Source organism: Rhipicephalus sanguineus, chromosome 3 (assembly GCF_013339695.2).
Source record: "Rhipicephalus sanguineus isolate Rsan-2018 chromosome 3, BIME_Rsan_1.4, whole genome shotgun sequence".
NCBI lineage: Eukaryota > Metazoa > Arthropoda > Arachnida > Ixodida > Ixodidae > Rhipicephalus > Rhipicephalus sanguineus.
This window is the reverse complement of record NC_051178.1, coordinates 171,612,453-171,638,816: the sequence shown is the minus strand read 5'-3', so window position 1 is coordinate 171,638,816 and position 26,364 is coordinate 171,612,453. Positions and strand designations below refer to the sequence as shown.

The window sequence follows — 26,364 nt, the reverse complement described above, 5'->3', positions numbered from 1 at the left end:
TCGAAGTAACAAAGAAAAGTGAACAGTGCAGAAGTAAAGCATATCATAGGGCTCAATTTGTCTTCAGTAAAATATGCGTGCAGTAAATATGCAGACTGCATGCAAGACCCCTTTGATTGTATACACAGCATACAAATATCTCACGTTTTCCACACCGTCACCAACCACATCATGCTCAGATGCACACACACATGGCCAGTCAAGCCAAGCCATCACATAAACGAGCTCAATTCAAACGTACCACCACAGCCAGCGAAGGCTTCGAGGGTCCTGAGCCTGGGCCTTGACATCTTTTCACTAATTTTCTGGGAGGAAAGAGTTTTTGGCCAAGGGACCAGGGTAAGCATGTAGGATTAAAGTTAATGAGAAAACACCAGCTCTGCCATCGGCATTGAAGAGATTTTAAATGGTTCATTTCACCTTCAGTGGGATCAGCAAAAGAATCCGAGATTCATGAAAGCTTTCGGGGGGTTTTGCCGTTGTGCTTTACCCAGAAGGTCGGTGGTGAAATACCCATCTGACCTTCCGGCACAAATCATGGCTCAGCATTAGGCACTTTTGGTGCAGGGCCAAATGTACATCTACACACCCTGTGGCCTCAGTATTAACTCGTTTTTATAATGCTAGATAATTAAGTGTTGGTATGAATTACACTGCATTCATCATCAAGCTGCCCTGTCATTATTATTCCCTTTTTTTATTTTAATCAAGATGGCAGATCTCCCGGGCTTTAAAAAGACGTAAGCTTCCACAAATTCTCACCTCCCGTCCAAGAAGTTGGTCTTGGGGTGGTACATCAAAGAACTTCTTACTTTTGCTGTCGTACATCTGACATAAAAGAAGAGCAAAAAAATATGGTATATTTAAGAATCTGTCCTACTGATTTTAGCACAAGCCACTTTGAGTGACGCACTACGATACTTTAATAAAACATATCTATTCAATTACTTTGGATTAAATACACTTCAGGACTATGTGCATGAATTAAACATGCTGCATATGTATTTTAGTGCAGTATAATGTGCACATTTTAGTTTGCATACATAAATGCTATTGCATTATGATGTTAACAATACCAAATCTTGCCGTGATAAGAGGGCAGTAGTGACTGAACTATTGTGAGGGAAACTGCGCAAAAAATGTCGACACAGGGAGAACAGAACAGCACAAGTGCATCGCATATGTTTCTTTGCGCAGTTTCGCTCATAATGAATTACCAACTCACCCAACAGTCTATTCTTTTGACTAAACTAGTCGATGGTGTTCTATTCTGGGGTTTTGCATGCCAAAGTCACTACTGATCATGAGGCATGCCTTAGTGGAAGGCTCCAGAAATTTCAGCCACCTGGGGTTCTTTAACGTGAACCTAAATCTAATTACCGAGGTTTCTAGCATTTCACCTTCGTTCAAATGCAACTACTGCGACTGTGATCGAACCTGAGACTCTCGGGTCAGCAGCCGAGCACTGTAACCACTACCACAGTGGCAGGTCAGTAAATGGTGTTTTACTGTCTAACATAATGTCCCACTTTAAACTGAGAACTTGATTTCATTTGAAATCAGCACATTCTTTCAGACTTTCACTTTTTTTTTTTTATAATTATTTATGAAGTTCTCCCTCCAACACCAGTTCCCGAGAAATTGCCTAACAGACATGCAGTCATGTCTGTCTATTTGCAAAAAAAGGAAATAAAAAGCGAGCAACCTTTACTTTTACGCAAACGCACGCACAGACGTCGCAATAAATGTGGGTACAGGTTGAATACGGTGTACTGGCGCCAAGACTAAGTCACGCATATGTGCTCACTTTGCAATTGAAATTCCATATATACAATATGCACATTTACAAGCTCACTTCAAGGATTTGGTCTATAGTATTGAACATTTACATTCAGATGTGTGAATTTAATGGAATGGCTCTGTCCATATCCTATTTTCTTCACACAAGGAGCCCAGAAAGGAGGGGTCCCCTTTGAGAGTTCAGAGTGTAATGGTCAGTAAAGACAGGTACTTGAAAATGATGGCGTGAGGCACCACACCACCTCAAGGACAGATGTCTGTTCTATGAAGTGCAACATTAACTTTACTATAATAATCCCACAGGTCCAGGCTCTCCAAACTACATGGTTCTATTCTAAGCACCCTCTAGTTTGAAATTATGAGATTTACAGCAATAAGGGGTGCTTATATATGTATTTCCTTCAATACGGTAGCCAAAGTGGATCTAAGCATTTCGCGAGTTCACACCTTCGAAAACATGAAGACATCACCAACAGCCCAAATTCCTGGGCAGTCACGACGACTGTGGTTTGAGAAGACAACCTTCGCCTTGCCGCAGACGTCGTGCAAGCATACATCTGCTTCTGCAAAACAACACAGAAAATGCAGTAGAAAACATTAACCAAGAAACCTGCAGTCTACTGCCTTCAGAACGTTTAAAGGCCAACTCCGGTGATTTTTCGAGGTCGATGGATCTCAATGAAATTCGCTGGGTACGTTCCTTTGCACGTTTCCGTCATTTATGCCAAATTACAGGCTTGAGACATGCGCAGATTGTTTGCAAATGAATTTTAAAGATTGTCTGCAAACGCCCTCCTGGCTTCCCACAATTATTGGCAACATTGCGTCTGTGACGTCAGCATTGGTATGGCAGCGGAAGTGACGCAGCCGAGGGCACCGCTAACTTCGGCTCTTCGGCCGCTACAGCGAGCGTCTGCTGTGCACAAGGCGACAGACAGCGTTGGTTTGGCCGGCGCTTCGCTGGTCGTCCCGGCTGTCACAGTTTTCATACTCCGCGCCGGCGTGACCGGCATGCCTTGCACGACTTCCGGTTCGTTCGTAACAACGTCTACGTCATACGTAGACAGTACACTCGGTTGGGTTTCGGTTTCGGTGTTGCGCTTTTTTGCTTATTTAAAATTATTCTCCAATTTGCCGAGTATTTCTGCTATCGGGCCCGTAACACGAGCGTCTCAGGAACATAAAAGCACCATTACTTTGACATGGCCAAAAAATCGCCGGAGTTGGCCTTTAATGCTACTTTCTGCCATGAGTGTTGTTATAAAAAAAAAAAGAAAAAGAGTAATAAAAATAAATGCAAAGGTTCTATAGGTGATACACTGGCATGTCCTCTACATGCAAACCAATGGCTACAGTGCCATGGTGACGCTCCATGGTCTTCATCAGCTGGCTCTAATTATTTAGATTGCAAACCTAGCTCAGGTGTGCACTCTGGAAGCCTCCTGAATGGGATGCTGAGCGGTAAACAACAAGTTCTGTCCTGTGCTATGTTCTTCCTTTTGTGAAGTGTGCTGTTGCTAAATGTCAAGAGTTCAAATGGGCTTGAAAAGTCCGATTGTTTTTAAGCTGTGTCCTTCCAAGTGTAGAACAGGAAAGAAAACATTAGGCACCAGTTAGGTATTTCTGAGGGTGTGTGCCTGCAGGCATTACAAACTGCAGCAGCTGAAAAGGGTTTCAGTGCTGCCTTTTTTTTATGACATGCAAATATGGTGGAAATACGTCCTAATGATAACAGCCCTGTAAAAAATTGGTGCTTAAGGCTGGACTGCCCAAGCAAATACCATTCAGTAATCACATCTAAGATAACAGCGACTGCATGATAGCAAGAAGGATCATGATGATCCCTAGGTACATGGCTACAGGCGAAAACTTTTTTTTACAGGCAGTTTTTTCCCCCCCAAATTATTCACTACATAAAAAGAAAAAAAATACAATATGAAGTCATGGTTCAGCATAATAAATCAAACTTAGACTCCCTCACAAAAATGTACTTTCTGCTCGGGACTTGCTTGGGCTACCCTGACATCCCAAGATATGCCTCACCCCCAAAAGATAACCCACCCCTGCTTTTGGCACAATTTTCTAGTTTTTGGAAACCACCAATAGATAGCCCACTCCTCGGAAAAGCGCAGCCCTTTCCAGTGATAACCTCCTTCAAGCAGAGTGGTATATCAATCGTGCTCGACGGATCAGAAGACGGGGAACTTCATGAGCAGCTTCCTTTGGCGGTCCCCCCCCCCCCTTCCACTGCCCTGCCAACCACGTCGAACAGCAAGCATGAGGATTTTGCAGACCTTTTGTCAACAGTGAGAGCAACTGCTCATTCGACGGTTTCGACAACAATTGTATTCAGTGCTAATAAATGTGTCCATACTTTGGGTGCTCTAATTTTTCAACATATTTTCTACTGTACACTGAAAGTTAGCCCACCTATTTTCACTCGATTTTCCCTCGATTTAGGTGGGTTATATCTCGGTATTTTACAGTAGACTGCGCTAAATTCTACTAAGCCATACTTGCTGAGACTAGAGACTCAAGAGCACATCTTAGTGAGTTTGCAGGCCTATGCATGAAGTACAAACTTGAAAAAAAAAAAAAAAGAACTGTGTTTACCTTCTTTTGTGTAGTATAACACATTCAAACCTTCTTTCCGACACGCGTCCTTGTCAAGATGTGTGTCCTCAGGTCTGCAAGAAATTGTGAAGTGTAATAAACTAATTTTGTACAATAGCCAATGACAATTTAAAGAATGCAAATGAAGCTCCTGCAGCAAAGGTGCATATTTCCTACACATTGGACAAGTTGCTTTGTATGTACCGGATAAGAGAGAAAATGTTACAGGATAACAAAAATAACTGCTGAGGTTTAACGTCCCAAAACCACAATATGATTATGAGGGACGCCATAGTTGAGGGCTCCAGAAATTTCGACCATCTGGTGTTCTTTAACGTGCACCTAAATCTAAGTACACGGGCCTCTAGAATTTCGCCTCCATCGAAAGAATGTTACAGGAAGCATGCCGCTGCACTCAACTTCTTCTGGGTGACTAACTCTGCATCTACTTTGTCGATTTTAAACATTTTAGTGGTACCATGTTCCCCTTAACCATTATTGCACAATCAGAGAGCTGCATCAGTTCGTGCACTTCTCATAAAAACGACCAAGGACAAGTTTTAACTCATCGACACTACCTTTAATTTTTGTGCTACAGCATGGGCAAGCTGATTTCCTCTCAATGGTTTGTTGTGCTTGTATACAATCCATGGGGCTGAGCAAATAGGGCTAATTTTTTTTATGAAGGAAGTGAAACACATTGGCAACTCAGCTCTTTAACAATAATGTCACCATTTTGGTCATAACTGGGGATAACAGCATGGCACGAAATGGCATTAAAAGCATTGTGCAATTGCTAGTATGCAATGGCTAGGCCTATGATAGTTTACAGCTCCTTACAGCTCAATAGTTTTGCAGCATACAGCACACTGCTGCTCAAAGAGGGTGCTTAAGGCTGATTGTCTCCTAAGTAATTTTCTTATGAGATCTACATTAAACTACATCACAAATGCTACACAACTGTAGACTGTCAAGTATACAGAGGCAATACATGGATAGAAGGACACGAATAACTCAAACACTTCAATGCACTGTAATATCGATGAATTTCTTGTAAGCAAACAGGTTTCCTCAACAGTCTTGCAATGGTCACGACCGGAGAATGGCCAGGGCTAGGTCGCTTCATAAGCGCTACGCATCTTCGACCCCGGTCGCCTATGTGGATGCCGCAGAATACTCCCATCGTCCTGCCTTCGCAGTGGCGGTCTCAGATAATTCCCACAAGCTACTCTGTTGCGCCACTTTCGACCGAGTCGCTCAACCAATCGAGGCGGAAGAAGCTGCGATCGCTTTAGCTATTGCTCACACCCAGGCGGAGTATATATTCTCAGACTCAAAAACGGCCATTCGTAACTTTGCTATGCGTCGAATTCATGCACCTGCCTACCGTATCCTACAATTCGTTCCTCCTCCTAAACGAATAATCACTATTTTGTGGGTTCCAGCGCATTGTGGACATCCCGGGAATACAGCCGCCCATGAGCAAGCCCGAGCTCTCGTCAACCGGGCAGTGGACGGTCTGCCTTCCTTTCGCAGCGCGCGGGAATTCCTACTCACCTATCATGAAATTACTTTACATTATCGCAATTCCCGCATGATCTACCCACCAGCCCATAAATCGCTGTCCCAGGCTGAGCAAATCGTTTGGCGCCGACTCCAAACGGGCACTTTAATATCCCACTTCATCAATTCCCAAATTCATCAGGGTGACGCCTTACCCCATTGTCGTCTCTGCTCGAGTCCGCGAGCCGACTTTAATCACACGTATCGCCATTGTCCAAACAAGCCAAATCCCCCCTTTGAGGGGGCTGAGAGACAGGAGCGATGGGAGGCTGCTTTGCGCAGCTCACGACCGGACGACCAACTCCGGATAGTGTGCTGGGCCATGGGGGTCGCCGAAGCGCAAGGACTTTCGGCCACCTAAAGCGGGGCCCATCGGCTACCTTTTCCCTGCACCCATCCCCCCCCCCCTCCTCACCTGACCCATTTCATGGCGTCAATAAAGTTGTATCCTCCTCCTTGCAATGGTGCTCAGTTCCAAACACTTATAAAATTATGAGCAAGTGCCCCCTCCCCCCCTCCCTCCTCCACACCACACCCTGATCACACACCGTGTCCAGGCAACACTGGCCTGCCAGAACCATATCTAATTGTGCTTAGCAGCCTGATCTCTCAGTGCCTGCACCTAAAATTTGCTGTCAAAATTAGTTTTTTTTTTCTTTCCCAGAAATGATAACACCCCGAATTCATCGCACCATACCAATAATGTTTTCCAGGTTCCCGCAAAGAAAAGCATAGCCTTTGAGATCTGTATAGGCAATTCAAGGATGGTACCTACGGTGCACAGAGTTAGCAAAAGTGAGGCCTTCGAGATATCTGTCTCCCACAGCTGTGTTGACGTGCGCTCATCATCGGAGGTGCTTTCATGCCACGCTTCCCGTGGTCTGATTGCATTGCCTTTGAGTTTCTTGCGCTTGTGATTTGCTGAAAGCAGCTGTTCAAGATTGCGATGCGCCGCACCACAAATGACAGCCAGAAAACTCCAGAGAAAGTCTATGTGCATTCCATTTTTGTCTCACAGTAAAACTTTATCGATGCCACCTTGAATTTTGCCGCCATTCCAGGATAGCACCCACCTTCATTTTGCCAGTAAATTTGACTTGCTTAGGAGGCAGTGCACTTGCTCAGAATTTTACAGTACTTATCGAAAAGCTGCATTTGTGATTCAACACATCATGCAGCAGCAATTAGGCATAAGAAGCTGTTTTATTTTATGGTGTTCACATGGCACACAAAACAGATGAATCAAAGAAAAGCTATAGAATAAGTTCTATAAGAAAATATGTACCTGTAGAACTTCCTAACTCTGAAGGTGGCCGTGTTTTGGTTTTTGCTGGTCTTAGTGGCCACAATGGACAGGATGCATGCGACTTGAAATGGCTCATGTGCCTTCCCATTTGACATGTCCGTGGATTTTGAAGGTGCCTACAAAGCAGCATTCCAAGACGAGGAACAAGTCTGGTCAGTCCGTGATAAGGCACACTTGAACCATTCTGTTGCAAAACTCATCACCACACTTCTTCCAATCTGCAAACTACTATCCCAAAATGAAGCAATGCGATACAAATGCTTTTTCTTTCCGTACCTGTTATGGTTCTGCAGTGGCTATGGCATTGACTTAGTACTTTAGTTCAAGAGTATTAATGAGAAATAACAGACAATTCTCATTAATATTGTGTCTGACAAAGAAAAACGAGCCCTTAAAAGTCGTCTTCTTTCCTTTAGTTCAAGGGTGAGATTTCCAGCCATCAAGACTACATTCCGATTGGTGCTGAAATATACACCGAAACTTGCACCCTTACATTTAGATGCATATTAAGAGATCCCCAGGTAGTCAAAATTAATCTATAATTGCACACTGTGGTACGCTTTATAAGCAGATTGTGCTTTTGTCAAAAATGACAAGAAAACGGTGCTTTTTTTGTTACTGCAGCTTTGGGACCATTACTTAAACTGTACTACATTGGAACTTCACTGATATGATTATGCACAATACATTTTTCATACATTTAGTCATACATTTTATAGTACAACTACGTCAGCCCTACATGACGATATGATTATGTAATAGTATGTTACGTACTATATTACATTATACATATATGTGTTGCGTTCTCTTGCCTGCTAATGTCCCATAGGGATATTGGATCTTTATACCGTAGATGCAATAGAGTTTTAACTTGAGATTGAACAATACAGCTGCAGCAGTGGACTTCTACCAGTATTTTTAACTATCATAAGCTATATATTCAAGTGTAGTAGTTTAAGTAACATTCCAGCGACCCACGAACGTGTTATACACCTGCAGCTTTGCAAATTCTGCAGCAGCAGCAAGGAGAAATCATGAGCAGGAGAGAGCAGAGAGAGCTACTGTTGCACTGGCTACTCAAATAAGGCAGATGATGATGATAACTGGGCAACACTGGATGCCAGTGAGCAACATGAACTGATCACACGCTTGACTCTACAAGAAGCTTTGCTGTTAATTTTGCCACTTAGTAGGTACATTGTGGCAATAGGTACCTACGCCTATTTTCATACCTTTTGAGGCTGCTTTGGATAATCTGATTTTTGGATAAATAACATTGTTTTCCAGTTCTTACAAAGGTCACATCAACAAGGTTGTACACAGTATTCAGCTGAAGGCCACAGACAACTTACGCCAGTCTCCATGTGTAAACGGTGCTGCCATAGTTACTATACATAATTAAATATTTTTGTTATAATTATTATATTTTGATATGACAAAAACTTGGAGGATGCTCGAGCTTCACCTTCAAGAGTAGGACATGATAGCGTAGTCGGGCCCCATGCGCATTGCCTTCTCAACTGCTAGTCTGGCTTTGATTCTCAATGCATGCCTGAACCGTGCAGCAAGGAAACGAACGTCTGTGCGCGTAACATTCGCCGTTTCAAACTATCCTAAAATACCTACTGCAAGTACAGTTGCGCAGTGCCTGCTACGCCATGGTTCTTCCTTTCGCATATTAGCGAAGGTCCCACTACACATCCATAACACAGCACGTGAACTTACGCAGCTGCTCACTTTGTTGATGCCTTTGCTACTCATGATGATGCTTAAAGATGTCTGAGCACCTTGTAATGGGTGGGCCTTTAAAACACCCACTCGTTGCGCAATTCACATGTTTTGACTGCTGGCACAATTCTATGCTTCTGGCATGCAACATTACATGAGGGAGACTCCTCCCTCTACAAGACATTCATATGGTGCTTTTTTTTTCTTTTGAAGCTGTTTTAAGCAATGGCATGGCTCTGTGGTAAAACACCAGCTTGCCAAATCTTTCTCGATTTTTCGGTCACGGACAATGCTGATTTTTCGCTCACAACCAACGACGCCGACACCGACACCGGAATTTCTGCGAAACGAGCTCTTTAACGCTATCGTGTTAACATGTAGCCAAACACATGTACAAAGGACAAAAGGAAACAGGGAGGGAACAAGCCGACAACTGTTACGGAGAGGGGCACAACACCTCCCCGCTTCTCAGGGAGGGGGGAGTAGAAATAGAAGTTGAAAATGGGAAGAAAAAAAGCACAGATGAAATAACCAAATGATAGGACACAACCTTAATGAAAGCCAGCAGATAATGGAGCCAAGGAAGGTATAGGGGACGTTAATTGCGCTGTTTTAAGTGCATTTTAGTAATTGAGATGTAGATGTGAAGAAAGTAAAGTGGACGAAAAGACATTTGCCGCCGGCAGGGACCAAACCTGCAACCTTTGCTCCCGGCAGGTTCGGTCCCTGCCGGCGACAAGTTGTCTTTCCGTTCACTTTACTTTCTTCACATCTACACCACAATTACTACAATGCACTTAAAACAGTACAACTAACGTCCCCTATATATACTTCCTTGGCTCCATTATCTGCTGGTTTTCATTAAGGTTGTATCAAACAAAGAAACAAGCTCTCAAAATTCCCTTCCTTCAAATGACAGGACAGACAGACAAAAGTAAAATAGGAACACATATTCATTTCAGATTTGCCTCATTTTTAACAAGAATTTCGAATAAACCGGACGTCAATATTTGTAAGTTGTCTGTATGTTTACATTTTGCCAAATCCTCTGAACAAATTTATGAAGACCATGCCCTACCTGCTTCTCGCTTGGACGATGATCAAACGTTCCTGGCTTCAAAAAGATGCAATCACCCACAGAATAGGTGTTCTTTTGCCACTTGACTGAACTATAGTGAAACTTCCCATTCTTCTCTTCTGACAGCACTTCACCGTAGCGACAGCTTTCGGTCTTGGAAAGGGAGTTGAAAGCAGATATAAACACTTTAGGAATCCGTCAAATGCATGCACAAAAGGTACCGTTAGGTTTTCATTTTACCCATTTCTTATAGGTCAGTGTCAGTGCAATGCATATTCAATGCATGTCAGTGCAATGCAGTGTCACTATAGGTCAGTGCAATGCATATTCAAAACAGGGTGTTGTGCTAACAGACACTGTTCCCCCGCAGAAAGAGCAAGGGAATGAATTGAGAAAAAATTGGCTGTCATTATCATGTTTTCCCCAGATCCAATGTTTCTTTTACAATAAGTACAATCTGCTGCGCCCCCCTCGTCTTTCTCGTTTATATGAGCATTGGCCACTTTTTGTGGAAGCCAAGCCTTACATAAATTGGAGGTAGCTGGTGAAAAGTGGTGATGATGGCATGGTGACAGTGAGACTGCGACAACAGCAATGACAATGGCATGAAGACACCATGAATGATGATGACACCGTTGTCACTAGTGATGTCACAACAGCTGACATGTAACACACTAATGATGGAATCTCAAATGTGTACAAAAAAAGCACTATTTTGTTGCCCTTTCAGTCAAGGAGACGTAGTGATCATTATGACAAAAATCACAAATTGCCGACACCTCCTAAACGTGCATTAAAAAAAAAGTGAACGATGGGTGTCACAGACCATGAAAGCCAGATAAAGTACTCATAACAGCCAAAAACTGCTACAAGACAGGCATGTAATTGATTTCCATGTAGACTTAGGCAACACCAGCATGCAGTGCACACCTTTTTCTCCCTCCGTTTTCTAAGGCAGCTGTAGCACTCGTACTCCCATGGATTGTCTTCTGACCTTGTCAGCTCTGGCACATCTTCAAAGCGGCCCAGTGTTGGGAGGTACCTTGACAAATCAAGACAAAAACAATGGTAAAACAAAGATAAGGGTGACCAAAGTAAATGAGTGCCCTAAACCTTCACACGGCCCTTGGATGTGGTGACCTTTTTGGGTGCGGTGGGCCGAGTACCCCAATACACGGCTAAATTAGTGGGCCAATGAGCAACCAAAAGTGGAGGGGAGAGTCAGAGGTGGAAAATTCTGACACAGCACCATCCATATGCACATGTAAAAGCATGTTTAATTAACTGCTTATAACAGATCCGTATAAACATTTCAATTCAGTCAAATCAAGTGTTCTTTATAAAGCGAGGATGGGGGAACCTTTCTCTGCATTTCTGTGGGCCACATGAAATTTTCTCTCTAATGTACACAAATGTAGAGAGAATGTAAAACACCTGTCTGCTATATAAAAAAGTTGCAAAGGCAATGTTATGGCATCTTCATCAAATTGCATCGGTGTGCTGTTTCGTCCAATCATTGTAGCGCCTGGGCACCCCGATGTGCACCGGTGCGATTTGTCGAAGGTGGCATCAATCACAAATGTACTACAAGAAACAATAAACAAAGCCCCAATTTGCTTTCCAATGAAAGACATTATTACTGTAAAAATACTATCCATGTATATACCACCCAAATGAATTCCCAGATTGGCTAGATGACTGCAATGCCGAATTTCCCTCCAGTAATGTCAAAATGAAAGTCAGCACTTTGTAGCAGTGTCATATGATCATATTAACTCCGCACCAGGGGCTTCAAGAGAAATTTTTTTTTTTGGGGGGGGGGGGGGGCATCTTCGTGATCTGAAGTGGGGTCCAGGCAGGCAGATGCGGTCGAGTGTCATTTTGTGCTCTCTATGCTATGGCAACAAAAAATTTCGGGCCTAGTGTGCCACCTCTGGCTACGCCACTGCTGAGCACTCTAAACTAGCTTAGTGACTAGGGCAGTAGATCTCTATTTAAACAAATTCTTGATTTTGGATGATACAGTCTTGTTATGAGTATGTCAGATAATTGAAAGCATGACAATTTAAGCATGAGCTCATCAACCCTACTTATCAACTCACCCTAGACTTCTAAAACAATATTTACAGTTAAATGGCTGCAACATAAAACTAGTATACATTTGTCATGTAGGGATCAGGGGCAATGTTGTTCATTTCATCAGCACTTGTCTATTTTACCACATGTGGTCAAAACAGCACGTCTGTAGCAAGATAACCAACAGTTTTTTCACAATGTTGCTACCAGTGAGCTTTTTTTTTTTCATCCTTCTATACGTCACAAGCACAGTACTTCGAACTCTGAAGGTAGGTAACATGCACAAGTCACTTTTGAGTGTTGTTGCTGTAGTATAGTTTACAACAACGACTTTATTCGGATGTGGAACAGATCTTTTTGTTAGTTTTGTTTGTTTGTCTTTTGTTTTCTGCTTATTTATTGTAAATAAACAAAAGCTGCTCGCAAATGTAATCAGACTCTCTTTCATGCACAGATGTTTCCTACAGCCCTGCTTAGCTACCAACGGTCTTCACAATTTTATGAGTGAAGTACTATGTGCATCGCAACACACTAACACAGAAGAAATGTTAGGTGTGAATTATGTGCATACAATTTTTCAAACCTAAATTTTTTTCAAGATAACTCTGCAGATGTAACATATACTAGCGAGAAACATTGAAGTAGAGCTAAGGGATGGCTTGCTTTCTCACTGAGACTGTCTGATCATCCTGCTATCCTACTGCTAGTCACATAATTTTTGTATGTTACATGAGCCGCTTGTCTTCATCAAAATTAAGTAGACACACTTTAAGTATGTACTGAAATATATGAGTATCTATTGTAAACATATCTCACTTCGATGCATCACAAAATTATCTTAGGCTCACTCACATGAATAACTGACAACTGTAACTAAAAATAAATTATTTTTAATAAACTCACTGAGTGACAGAGACAAAAGTTCACTGGCAGTTTCTTGATGGGACTACAAACAACAAGCACTTGGGTTTATTGACATAGAATAATCCTTCTTTTTTTAATGCTTCATGCACAATAGCTGCAGCACATTTTATGTGCACATCAACAAAATCCTTCTTTTTAATAGCACTCACTTCACAGTTAAGAAAAACTCACAGGGTTCCCTATGCATTTGCCGAAGACGAACTGAAGGCGACAGCCATCTTCTTCTTTTTCATCTCAGTCAATGCACTGATCCTCCCCCGCCTCCCTCCGAAAGCTTTCTGCACCTAACGTGGTTTTGCACTGCCTTCTTGATTGGCCCACCTTTCACCAAACGACGATATCATGTGATGTCAAGTTATGTGACAACATGATGATGTCACAAATTTTAGTAATTTGTGTAATTTGTGATGTCATCATTTGATAATGATTACTCGCATCACTCGTGTTGACTCCACCAATGCGGACCGCCGACGCCGCCAATGGTCAATTTTTGCGTTTGATGCAACATTCAAGGCTTTCACCTTAACAATGCCAACCTTTATAAAGCCTGAGCAGTCTTCCATGAACTTAACATCAGTAGCACTTACCAACCACTAAAACAGTGATGTGACGAATGTATAAACTGGGCTCATTTTGGCTGCACTCCCAAAAGTGCTAAACCACAATATAACCAAAACTTGCATCTTTGAGTAGAAGAAGCCATCCCCGGGGCAAGAGGCTGGCACTCTGGTTGTGTCAGGCTTGCCGCCTTCTTCATACCAGTCCCTGTAGAAGAACTTGCGCTTGACCTATGCATGAAAAAGAAAGGCAAAGAAAAGGCATGACTAAAAGATGTGCTGTAAATATTACTATGTGAGGTTACGTATATTACTTCACGGCAGTTGCTCACACGCTGTGACTGTACATATCTATCTCAAGCCATTGGCAGTGCGAGGCCTGCCGTCAATGGCTTCTCAAGCAGAGAGGAAACGACCCGACTGTCTTTCGTCAGGCAAAGGAGCATGAAGGAAGCCGAGCGATGGGGGGGGGGGGGGGGCTGCGTTGCTTGAGCATCAACGGCAGACTTTGATCATAATGGTGCATACACTAACACTGTCACGCGTGCTATCTCGGCAGACATCAGCAAACGGCCCACTTATTTCGTGTTGAGACGACAGGCAGCACGAAAACTGCTTCACTGTCTGCAGCAGCCGTATTCCCTTACACCAGCTTTTTGTAGAGTTACGCGAGATCGGATCCAAAGGAGTTAGCTGCTAGCCTTACTTTATATAAGATGACAATTTCTTGCTATCGAATTCATTGCTCCACCCTCGCAGTGATTTTTTCGGGCATGCATGCGTCCACGGCTGCAAACTTAAGAGGCCATAAGCTCGCTTTTTAAATTCTTTAACGAAATTTGGCAATTTCTGTAAAAAATATGCTTAGAGTGTAATGGGCATAAGTATTTACATTTTCCTCTTAAATGCAGCTACAGCAACTTAAAGCAATGAGGTCTTCTTGATGAGAGTATATTTTTGTATTTGTACAGGGAAAGCTGAGTACTGACACAAAAGTTCAAATCTGCATCAGTTCCTTTATATCTGTATTTCTGCATCAAAGCACACTCACATGGCACGACGAAATAATGTTGCTCACAGGGATGTCTTCACAATCGCACACAAAGTAGATTTCTGATGGATCACCAATTTGACCAAGAATTGTTTCACAGGAGCACCTGTGTGAAAAATAACAGTAACAATGATGGAGGATTCTTTAGCAAGTCCAAATGTTCACATCTCAATTTTGTTACCTCGGCTTTAAAAAGCAGGCACACTACACTGAACTTGACAGAGGTAAGAAAAACAATTTGCTAAAAGCATTGCACTAAATTTAAACGAATGTAAAGCTTGGATGACATTTAAAAAGCCTTGATCTGTTCCACAGTTTTTAAGAAAAATGGCACTTTCATTACTTACAAGTGCCTATTATGTATATTAACCATGCCAGGGTTCATAGCAACAGTGAAGAAAAAAATTCAAAGGCCTTGAAGGACCATCAAAGCCCGAACAAAGAACTTTCAAGGACTTGAAACAATGCTTTTCTGAGATCGTAGAAAAAGACAACACTGCCTTTTGCAGCACAGAAGCACATCCTTTGCTCCACGCAAGCAAAGACAGGTGTATTTTCCCCAATCAATAGCTAACTAAAAAATGTTTTCAGAGCTTCTTTCTCAGCTCACTTCTTGTTTATTGCAGGTTTCATTGCTTTGCATTGTTTTCTGCAAGCTTCAACATCCCTTTTGCCAGTTTGCTTAAACCGATTCACCTCCCAATCTAAATGTATCAGTACAGCTGCTCACGTTTGTTACGTTCCACATGGCAATGACAAAAACACCAAATCAAATGCCAAAACAAGTCACACACAGCATGGAATATGAAACTATGCTAGAGAGTTTGTGCGATACGATTTGCCAGGGCATCATTATGCTCTCCCTCTCCCTCCCTTTAGAGGCGAGCAGGAGAGCATTCAAGCGCACTGTTGCACTCAGCTGCTGCCGCAAAGGCTATGCTCTGCTTCACTGCTGCTCTCTGTCGTGCCGAGTGCTATTTAAATGTATTAAAAAGAACTGCATCTCAATTGTATGGCCACTGGCACCAGCATAAATTTCAAGTCAGGTTATACCTAGACAAGAGAACAGACTTTTGGGCTAGTTGGTTTGCTACGTTCATTGAAGCCATAGCGCTGATAAGACAGGGACCATAGAATGAAATATACCTAGAACTTCCCTTTCAGCAGCAGTCAAACCTCAATACTTTGAAATCGCAGGTAATTTCGTTAATGCATTTCATTATATTGAGGTTAAAAATACATTGTCACACATACATATGGACATAAAGTTATAGAAAATTATAAAGAATGCCGTTATATTAAAGTTTGTTACATAGAGATACTACTGCATCGCCAGAATGGACAGTGACTGCCTAACCACATAGAAAGCTGCAAGTCACAAGTACTAGTCCTAAGCCCCTTGCAAGCCGCAGTTACTTCAAAGGGGTACTGACACGAAAATTTTTAGTCGTCATTTTCTTGCATCAAATGAAAGACCAAGCCATAAGGAGCCTAGAAAATGTACTGCTAACCGTGAGTGCGCCCTGAAAAAGCAATTACAGTACGTTTTTAAAAGCTAGTTTCGGCTTTTACTGTACCCTGACATCACAACACGGTATGAGCTTCTCATCACGTGCTCGCGCAAGATATCATGACGTTTCAACGACTGCTGCGCACCGTGCCTCCGTTGGTGACGTACAAGTGGCCATTTTTGAAGTTTTGGTACCTGATGTCATCACAACTAGCCAGACTGCTGCGTGAAGTCTGTAGAATTAGTACTGTAGCCTGACGTCAAGCCAATCTCAACGTCGGTAGGTGCACCATGAGAAAATTGACTTTAATATCAAAATAAAATATCTTACGAGCCTTTGCTGAGCTTCACACTTAGTCGTCTCTGTATATATGAGATTTATATGGCACAGTAAGCTCACCTTCAAAAAATGGTGTCAGTGTCCCTTTAATCTACCAACCATTTATATAAAGAACATCAGCTTTCAAAAAACGTTGGTTGAGGACACCTTGAAACACTGCAATCTGCATCATAAACTCGAATGTAAATTCTTTTTGCATGCAGACTTCTAGAGGACTCACATGAACCACTGTATGTGTGCCATCTTCTTTCTAGCCCGATTTTCAAAAAGATGCATGATGCAACCAACCCTGGGACAGCAATGGTCATGACGAGAGGCGGTGACAAAGCTGCCAGGAGTAATCTTTTAATAAAAGAGGGGGGGGGGGGGTAGAGAAAGGATAATGAAACAAAGAAATCGACAACAAATAATAGCGGCGATGTTGCAATGCAGACTTGTTTAATTGTAACAACTTGGTCGGACAGCATTTTATCTTTTATTTTGTTGGATGTCGAAGACAATGATAAAAGAATAAAAGAAGATACAATGAAAGTGCAACTATGACTTTAAAAGCACAAAACATAGAATAAGACTCAGAAATACGCCAATGCACCGAGTATGAACGGCTGGAAAAGAAAAGCACACAAGGTTGTGAAGAAGCAAGAAATGAAAAGACATTGCAGAAAACAAGCTACCAACAAGAATTCTTACAAATCCATGGTGTGGTCGCCAACTTATGTTCTAGTTGTCCAGTGCGGCTAAGCAACATAGCAGTGATAGATACTGTTATTAAAGCAGCAATATTCAATACATAATTTTATAAAAGCAGCCATAACTATGCAGACAAACACTATGGTTACAGGCAAAGCCAATTATCACTGATTCAGCTTTTTCTGCTTTTTGCCTACTTCGAACACAATGTATAGACACTGTGGAAAAACACAGAGCACTATAAAGAAAAACATGTTTACTTTGAAAGCAATGTCGTGGCTTCTTAAATTAATTTGACCCCCACGATCATCCCACTACACAGACAGTGGTAACGAAAAGTTTGAAATCACCATGCAGCTCATGATGACTACAAAGTGTTTTAAGAAATGAGGCTTTGTCAGCCAAACACAATCTCAAGGAGAACACAAATACAGCTACTGGAGGATCACAGAAACAAACTGCCACTATAGTTGGCTGAAAATGCAGCTACGCACTACAGTAAAATACACACCCATTTTAAATTCACTAATGGTTGAACCATAGTTGTGCCAAGTTCTCAGCCAAGTCTCCATAGGCCCTAATGTAGTTGTTGACCGCTTAAACCACAGTGGCTTGTCCTACGCCTACCGGTTAGTGCATACAGTGATCACTTCTTTGTCGCATAATGATTAACTGCGTCCCTCAACTCATGGAGTGGCTGATGTGACAACGTGCTGCAAAAGGTCCACCTTTTCGGTAAATGCAGAGACTAGACGATAAGAATTGAAAAAGAACAAAGGCGTGATGGTAGAGACCAATGAACGTACCAGTATGACTTACCACCGACCATCCTGTCACAATAAGCATCTGCAGCTACTATGTGCTCATAAGTATGTGTGGTAGCATGGTGGTAGCATGGTGGTGTGGTAGCATGGTATGTGTGGTAGCACGCCTTTAATGGGCAACAACCAAAACATGCCGTGCCACTGTTCGATGCCGCCTCCTTGTGCAGTTGGCAATGATTCTGATAAATGTGATAACAAATTACCCCATGCTGCGTGACAAACTCGACACTTCTACGCGGACGCGTTCCTCAAGAGCCAGATTTGGATGAAGGTTGCCGAGGAGACAGGAATTAGCAGAAGGTGCAGCAGCAGTGCATTGGCATGTCCCAACATCTCTCACTTTCCAGCCACTTTGGCCTTTTCTCACTCCTGCCATTTCCTAAGTGTGAATGAGGCCTTCATGTTAAACTAATTTCTCAATAAATACTGAAATCCCTCCATTCCTTTCTGAAGGTACTTTACGCAGGTATACTTTTCCTGTGGCCGCACAAAAAATACATTACAGAGGTTTTCCATTACAATCATTCCACTTTTCTCGAATAAGATTGCGCTAAATCAGCCACAGCATTGTGGGAACACTCAAATTTCACATTCCCCTGGTGTTTTACCAATGGGAAAGAATGGCTTCAAGTCTTCTGGAATACGGCTTCCCCAGATGGCACATGCTGCACCAAAAGTCAGTGTACTTTTGAAGCATCATGAGAGATGACATGAGTATTCCTGCACTGGCACTGCCAGAAAGAATGGATAGTCGGGTGCAAAAGGAACTGCTTGACCCACTTCATCTTGGGGACGACATAGTGACCAGTTGATTCTTGCCCTAGACAATGCACGCAACAAGAGATGCCTACCCATCAGGGGCGTAGCCAGAAATTTTTTTCGGGGGGGGGTGGAGGTTCAGCCATACTTTATGTATGTTCGTGCGTGCGTTTGTATGTATGCGTGTATATATATGCAAGCAAAACTAAAAAATTTCGGGGGGGGGGAACCCCCCCCCCCTTGGCTACGCCCCTGCTACCCATCCCTTGAATGAACATCCACTTGCGAGGCTTCACCAGCAAACAACTTAGACATAGGTGTCTGGCAGGGGCAAACATTACTCGCTCAGTATACACTCGCGTGGTGAGTCAAGCTTCCCTTTCACAATGTGTTCCATCATTATGCTACATTCATTATGCATCGGTTAGCTGGCTTAGAAGGTTCAATAAACAATTTACACTGTCCTTTGCTCCAAAGGCACTCAAGATCCCACAGACTGCGGAACCATTACCTTTTCCTCCCCAATCATGACGGCAGAGTAGACCCGAGTCATTCCTGTACCTTCAGGATTGCCACACCAAGCTGATGTCTTCTTACAAACAGAGACTCCCTGCAAACAATGCACAGTAAAAAAAAAAAAGAAAAACTGTTCAGACGTTTATGCGTCCTTAGTTCCAACTGCTCTCCATTCCTCAAAGCAACGAAAATAACATTCCAAGATTATTCACAAATGCATACTTGTCAACCTGCGAGAAAAGAAATTTGATGAAAAAGTCCTGTGGACAATGCAATGAATTGAGAGAAGCAGCATACATATATCATTCAACATTGTCCTCAGCACGTACCACGAGGTACATTGGCACTTTGTTAACAATGACTATATTGTGTTTTGATACAGTCCACTAGCAGCAGCAAACATAGAAGAGCACAAATTGTCGAGCAACACAGCATCTTTATATCACAGTGACTGCCGTTCCCGATTTCATGTGCTTCAGGAACTTGCATGAATAAACGTGGTAGGAGCTGTACTTCACAAGGAGAACACTGAATGCTGTCAACTCACTCACAAACTCGCTTGTGTTAAAAGCTAGCACTCAAGTACACTTCCGTGCAATGAGGGATGACACGGCTAATCATGGCTCTGTCATTCCGCTCATGCCATGTAACATGCATAGAACAACGCACACATTCCGGTATAAATATAATGACAGCAATACCCTGAGTAGTCTGGTGCTAAACAGTCACGTATGTACAGTATTTTGGATGCCTCCATAGCACAGTGCCACGACTTCTCACAATTGTGCAATGCACTCATGGGCATCCGGAGGGGGGTGCAAGGGGGGGCGGCTGCCCCCCCCTGGAATTTCGGATATCCTTCTATGCAGTGGCAATAAGCTGCACATGTTCGTTAGCACACAAAAGGTCCGCATATCTGTGTGAAACGGCCTTCAGGATTGCCAGCCAACTTTGCACGTTATTACATATTATTGACTAACCTTGCCGGTCAAGTCACGGTAGTGACCCTCCCCCTCCCTCCCCCCCACGGATGCACCCCCCTGGAAAAATTTCTGCGGACGCCCTTGAATGTACTACTATTCTTTACAATCTTTTCCTTCTGGAGCAATTTTCTCTGGCGTTATATTATTATTAATAATATCTGGGGTTTAATGTCCCAAAACCACGATATGATTATGAGAGTTCTTTAACATTCACCTAAATCTAAGTACACAGGCCTCAAATTTTTTCGCCTCAATCGAAAATGCAGCCGCCGCGGCCGGGATTCAATCCAGTGACCTTCGGGTGAGCAGTGAGTGCCATTACCACTAGACCACCCTGGCGGGGCGGCCTTATATTATTAGGCATATATTGCAGCAAAGGGCATTAATGGGTCTAATGAAGTATACTAATGAGTACGTCGCAATAATTTCAGCTCCCCCTTCAACTCCATTATAATGAGTTTCAAGTGTGTATTCTTTAACAAAATTTAGCTTTTGTAAAACTTTATGACACATTTGCAATACTGTAGAATAAGTCTTAATTCGTAAACATTAGGCAGGTACGAAGATGTCAAAAGACAGATTCACAAACCTTATGCATCCAGCCCCTACATGAAGGGCACATGAGCTGACCTTGCCTTCTGGTCTCGCCAACACTACTTTCTTTGACTTCAGACATCTGGGACGCAAATGCCTCACGGAAGACATCTCGTACCAGCGGTGTGCAAGTGGCCAAGGTGTCAGTGGGCTGAGAGAATTGCCTTAGCGGGGTGTCTTTACTGACACTGAAACAAAAGGATAACATTAAAAAATTTACATATGTTGATCTTTTACACCTTTTTCTATCTAAGAACATATCTTAGCATACTCTGGTTTCTATAGTGAACCTAGCCTTACCATTCTATGTATTGTCACGGATGCCATCAGGAAGCTGCACTAAAGTCTTACGTCGTTACCGCTGGCATACTAAGCCAAATAAGTCAGATAAGTTTAAGGCGCACCTTGTCACCACAGCGGGGATGCTCTACAAGATAATCATACTTGACCATTCATCACCCACTACTTTCTATCATCAGTATGGGAAATGAGGGTGAGGCTGAGTGAAGCAAAAAAAGGAACTTGTCGTGTGTCATAGTTTGCTGGAGTCATTATGCTCTCACATATACATGGACAATGACACGAGTTGGTTTGTCCACTTTTTAAAACTTTCTATTGAGGCTGCTCAACCAAATGACTAAGATCTTTAACCCTGTCTTCCCAATATTTACCAAGTAATAAACCTTTTGAAGATCTTCACCACAGTCACTCTCATGCCTACTGCGACGTTTTGCTCCTTCCGAAAATTTACATCCCCTAGTGATATAACAAACGAAATGAAGGAAACATAACATTAATGCACAGGCAGAGCAGTGCTGGTGCAACCACAATTCACAATTTATGAGCAAATCTTTGGTTGCAAAGCAGAATAGTGAACGTTAGAGGTACACAGCCCTTTAAGATGTGCGTGCTGTACACTCGCACTACCACTTACACATGTGCTCGTTAACTGCCCTTTTCTCTGCAGACTTACATAGTGAAACACTGCTACCTAAATATTCCCACTGTGGCAAATATGCACTGTCAAGCAGGCCATTCCTTTTATAGTTTTTCTGAAGCGTTCAGCTGTTTGTTCACATTGAAAATTATTGTTCATGGCTCCTGTGCAAGTTTTTTTCACTTGGTATAATGATTTTGACCTTCATAAATTTGATGTGAAAAATGAGTTCGAAGTTTTATAGCTTTTCATCAGTTTTTTGGTACTGCATCAACACTTCTACCTTTGGTATTCTGTTTTCTGCCAGTTCATTGCTAAGGTTGTCTGGCACTAAAAAAATTATATTTCAGCCAAAGTGGAGACTCAGTGGGGATACAAAACATAATTCAGAAAATTAATAAGATTCTAGGACTCTAAGTGCCAAGACCCCGACATGAATATGAGGCATGGCGGGTGACTCCAGATCAATTTTGACCACCTAGGTTTCTTTAATGTGCAAACTAAGTACACAAGCGCTTCTGCATTTCATTCTTGCTGAAATGCTACTACCATAGCCAAGAATTTGGTGATACCTCAAAGATGCCAATTGAAAAGGCTTTACATGAGGGGTGGGCACGCATGCAGATTAGTGGGAGCACAAAGCAACCTACCACAGCAAGCACAGAACTCAGTTACAAAAGAAACAAGATTTTAAAAAGGACTTCAATTAGAACAGGAAAAACAAATTTTAAAGGCATGTATATCCAGCCAAAATAAACGATCACAGGAAACAGTGAACAAAACAGAAAAGCAACTGAACTACCAACTGTTTATTCAAGAAAGGGGGGCTCAAATATTATCTGCGGTCACATGGCCAAGTAACAATCACCTTCACATCACCAAAAAACGCAAACCAAACATGCAAAGCACACGTTCACCTGCTATTATATCTCATAGATTACCGCACCTTAGCTGTTCTTATTACATCTTTAAAAGCTTGCTCCTTTCTGCGTAATGCCACAGAGCTGTCACTACAACACGCTCGCCTTTCCTGACTACGTGAAAGGCCTCAAGTATTTCATGCACCAATTTGACACGACTTCCGCCCAAAATCTTGATGTGATCAAGCACTGGGTCACATTTGCACCCTTCACAATAAAGGGCCAAATTCGATCCAGTTCACTTTTCCAATGATTTGTAGTGTTCCCAAGCTCATCATTTATACAGTGACCAGTCTGGCCTGGTCGCCTTGTAAAAGGAAGAAAAAGCATCAAAGCGTGGCCTGAGCAAAGGAGACCACAAGTGGTTCCCTATTGGCAGCGAGATCAAGCGGAGTTGCTGCCTGGCGGCTACTGGCTGAAGCGCACGTAGTGTGGATTGCTCCCTGCGTCGTCTGCTAGCCACATCGTGTTTGCATGAGCGAGTACGTCATGCATGTTCTCAAAGGGCGGAGTGTTCTGTTGTGTTAGCGCGAGCTTAACTGCTCGTACGTATACCTAACATGGTGTACAGAAGCAGATGGGCTTGCTCGGCTGCATGCGCATTGTAATAAGATCAGTGAGTGCGACTTTCGAGAGGGCTGTGTATTGGTGTCGTACCCTTCGTTCGCCAGAATCATTTCAGTGTTGGTGCCGCTTTCTGGTTTAAAAGCATCCTAAAGTGCGCTTGGCATAGCCCCAAACACAAGGAGCATTAAATAGTGTGTGAAGGCAACGTTTTAGCGACTCGTTGGTAAACAAAAACGAGGCTCTAGGCCGTGCACTTTCGCGTTGTTTTTAGGTGTATAACCGCGGCACTGTAGTTCATCGGTTATGCAATGAGCTTTAGTTTTGCTTAAGATGTCCTTTTATTGTACGGTCGTGGGCCCGCTACAGCGAAATATTTCTGTCAAGTGAAGTCTGACACTTCGGTACTCAAACTGTCCCCTAAAAAAACAGACAAAAGAATGACACGGCAGTGATAAAACAGAGTTGCCGCGCGCAAATTTAACTTGGGGCAAAATTTACGCAGAACCACCCGTGTGCTCAGATTTAGGTATGTTTTGAAGAACCCTGATGTTCAAAATTAATCTCGACTGTGTGCCTTACATTTCTGTCGTATAATTTCACGCAAAGTCTCATTCTTTTTTATTACATTATCTTGAGCGTTTGTGTGGAGTTGTTATAAATTAATGGAAGGCAGCGGACATTACTTGTTAAAAAAGACACTTATTCCATAAAATAACCAGACATTTGTTGCATCACTGTCGTGCATGTAATCAATCGATGAAAGCTCTGTGCTAAACTCTTAACTGTTTTTATTCTGTTACTGGAGCAAGAACAAGTGCGTACGCGTTGAACATCTCCCTGGCGCTAAAGCGCTGACGATCAGTTAGCTTTCCTGACTAAACTTGTCAACTGTCCTACATTTCATGGAGAACTGAACAATAAAAATAAATGTGTATTTGCGCGAGCAGTGCTAATTGCACAGGAATATCGGCTGGTATACAAATGAACAAGCAGAAAACACTTAAGTAGTTCAGTCGTGCTACAGCAGTGCGTAGTACATAGAACACAAGCACAACACGTACAGAGAAAACAACCAAAAGCATCATAAAGTGCGTAAGCACAGACTGTCATCCAGGGCGAGCATCCCTTTTATCGGCAGACTGTGCTTCTCTCGCTAGTAATAATAACATTGGATGATCTTCGTGCATTGATTCAACAATGAAGAGCTTATATATTACCAGTAAGTTGCAATCAACGCATTTTATTCGCCGAGAATCGGCTCAAACCGCTCACAACGAAGCGCCACTGTGTGCATTTGTATACGCGCCGCCGACGGCCTCTCCACACTAACGCGGCGACGGTGCTGCCACCCATAGGTCGATCTTGCGGCCAATAGTACGCACAGAGTTGCACATGGCCTGAAAAAGGTTGCTGGTAGATTTGGCGTACCTGTAGTGTTCTCTGCCCCCAGGAAGCTGAGTGGTTTATGCACGCACATTGGGCGAAAGAAGAAGCCACAGTGTGATAAGAGGCATGGCCAAACCTTTGTGGATTGTGTCGTTGGCATCGTACTATATGAAATTCCACTGACGTGTGGGGTGGTTTACATAGGCCAGACTGGTTGCTGTAAAAATGCTAGAGCTTGGGAACACTACAAATTATTAGAAAAGAGAACTGGATCGAATTTGGCCCTTTATTGTAAAGAGTGCAAATGTGACCCAGTGCTTGATATAGATTTGACTGGCTTCATCACATCAATATTTTGGGCAGAAGTCGCAACAAATTGGCACGTGAAATACTTGAGGCCTTTCACATAGCCAGAAAAGGCGAAGTGTGTTGTAGTGACAGCTCTGTGGCGTTACCCAGTAAGGAGCCAGCTTTTATGCAATCTTTTTTTGTAATCTCAAACATATAATAGGAACAGCTAACGTGGGGCAATCTATGAGACATAGTAGATGGAAGTGTGCTTTGCATGTTTGTTTTGTGTTTTTTGGTGATGTGAAGATGATTGTTACTTGGTCATGTGACCGCTGACTGTATACTATATTCGTGGCGTTTTTTTTCTAAAGGAGCCAAATGCACTTTAACTGAAATTGAGAAAAACGCACTTTTTTGCTGCTGCAAATATGGTCGGGCCTGCTCCAAAAATTTTTTGCCAGTGTGTTCCTGCCCCTTAAATAAGTCAAATCTATATAGTGGCTAAAATCTGTATGGCCCACTATCGTCGGCATTCAGGAGTAAACTTTGTATTTGGCTCTTATAGATTGGAACATTTCATTTGGGCTTGAATTAGCTCATAAAAGAAGTCTAGAACGATTCGAATGCACGATATAGCAATATTTTGCGATAAAATTAACATCCTCTTGTGCTTCGGTCGGTGCCGTCCTTCGTCGCATGCGCTTAATGGCAATGACGACTTCAAGAGCGAGTGGTGTTTTATGGCAAAAGGCGCCCTATTCAGGACTGGCGGCATCGTTTTCTTGTTCTTGGCATTTATTTAAGAGCTTTAAAAGTGCCCCAGCTCTTCTTCTTCCGAGCTCATTTTATGCCGTGCCGTTTCGGATGACTTCTTCTTCTTCAAGGAATATTTCGGTGCCTAATATATTCATTTCATATATCTTGTATTTCAAATATACAGTCTTGGAGCGGAAGAACGACATGATACTGTAGCGCTAAACTCGAAAAGAAACACTAAGAGGCAAAAAGAAGCAGTAAATTCGGCCTCTTACTCTTTATATTCGAGTCTTGCCCTACAACATCATGTCCTTCAGTAAGTGCCAAATCGCCCTAAAAAAACTAATTGTGGAACGTAAACGCGATAGCAAAACAACGAGGACGCAAATAGAACAAATTGAATGAGACCATGTTGGTTGTTTTGGTCACGATTGTTGACGCAGCGCTGGTTTAATGAATGTGGCTCGGTTTGATTGAAACAGATCCAGCATTTGGCTCGTTTTTTATTAGAAACTGCCTTTTTGAGTTCACGTTACAATCAGGAATTGCCCCATTTTAATTCCAACTGCTTTAGAAGTTGGAATTAGAAGTTGAA

At 42.6% G+C, this 26,364-nt stretch overlaps 1 protein-coding gene across 1 annotated transcript in view; it reads right to left on the bottom strand.

The window, feature by feature from the left end:
• LOC119387663 (DNA (cytosine-5)-methyltransferase 1) overlaps nt 1-26,364 on the bottom strand; it is a 120,100-nt gene that overhangs the window by 32,108 nt on the left and 61,628 nt on the right. Inside the window, exons 13-24 of the mRNA XM_049414218.1 lie at nt 20,908-21,100; nt 19,331-19,429; nt 16,767-16,888; nt 14,697-14,802; nt 13,689-13,876; nt 11,019-11,130; nt 10,089-10,241; nt 7,262-7,398; nt 4,414-4,487; nt 2,248-2,363; nt 763-828; nt 242-305 (exon numbers count right to left, since the gene is read on the bottom strand). Coding sequence (XP_049270175.1) covers nt 242-305; nt 763-828; nt 2,248-2,363; nt 4,414-4,487; nt 7,262-7,398; nt 10,089-10,241; nt 11,019-11,130; nt 13,689-13,876; nt 14,697-14,802; nt 16,767-16,888; nt 19,331-19,429; nt 20,908-21,100 — 1,430 coding nt within the window. The remainder of the gene's footprint in view (nt 1-241; nt 306-762; nt 829-2,247; nt 2,364-4,413; nt 4,488-7,261; nt 7,399-10,088; nt 10,242-11,018; nt 11,131-13,688; nt 13,877-14,696; nt 14,803-16,766; nt 16,889-19,330; nt 19,430-20,907; nt 21,101-26,364) is intronic.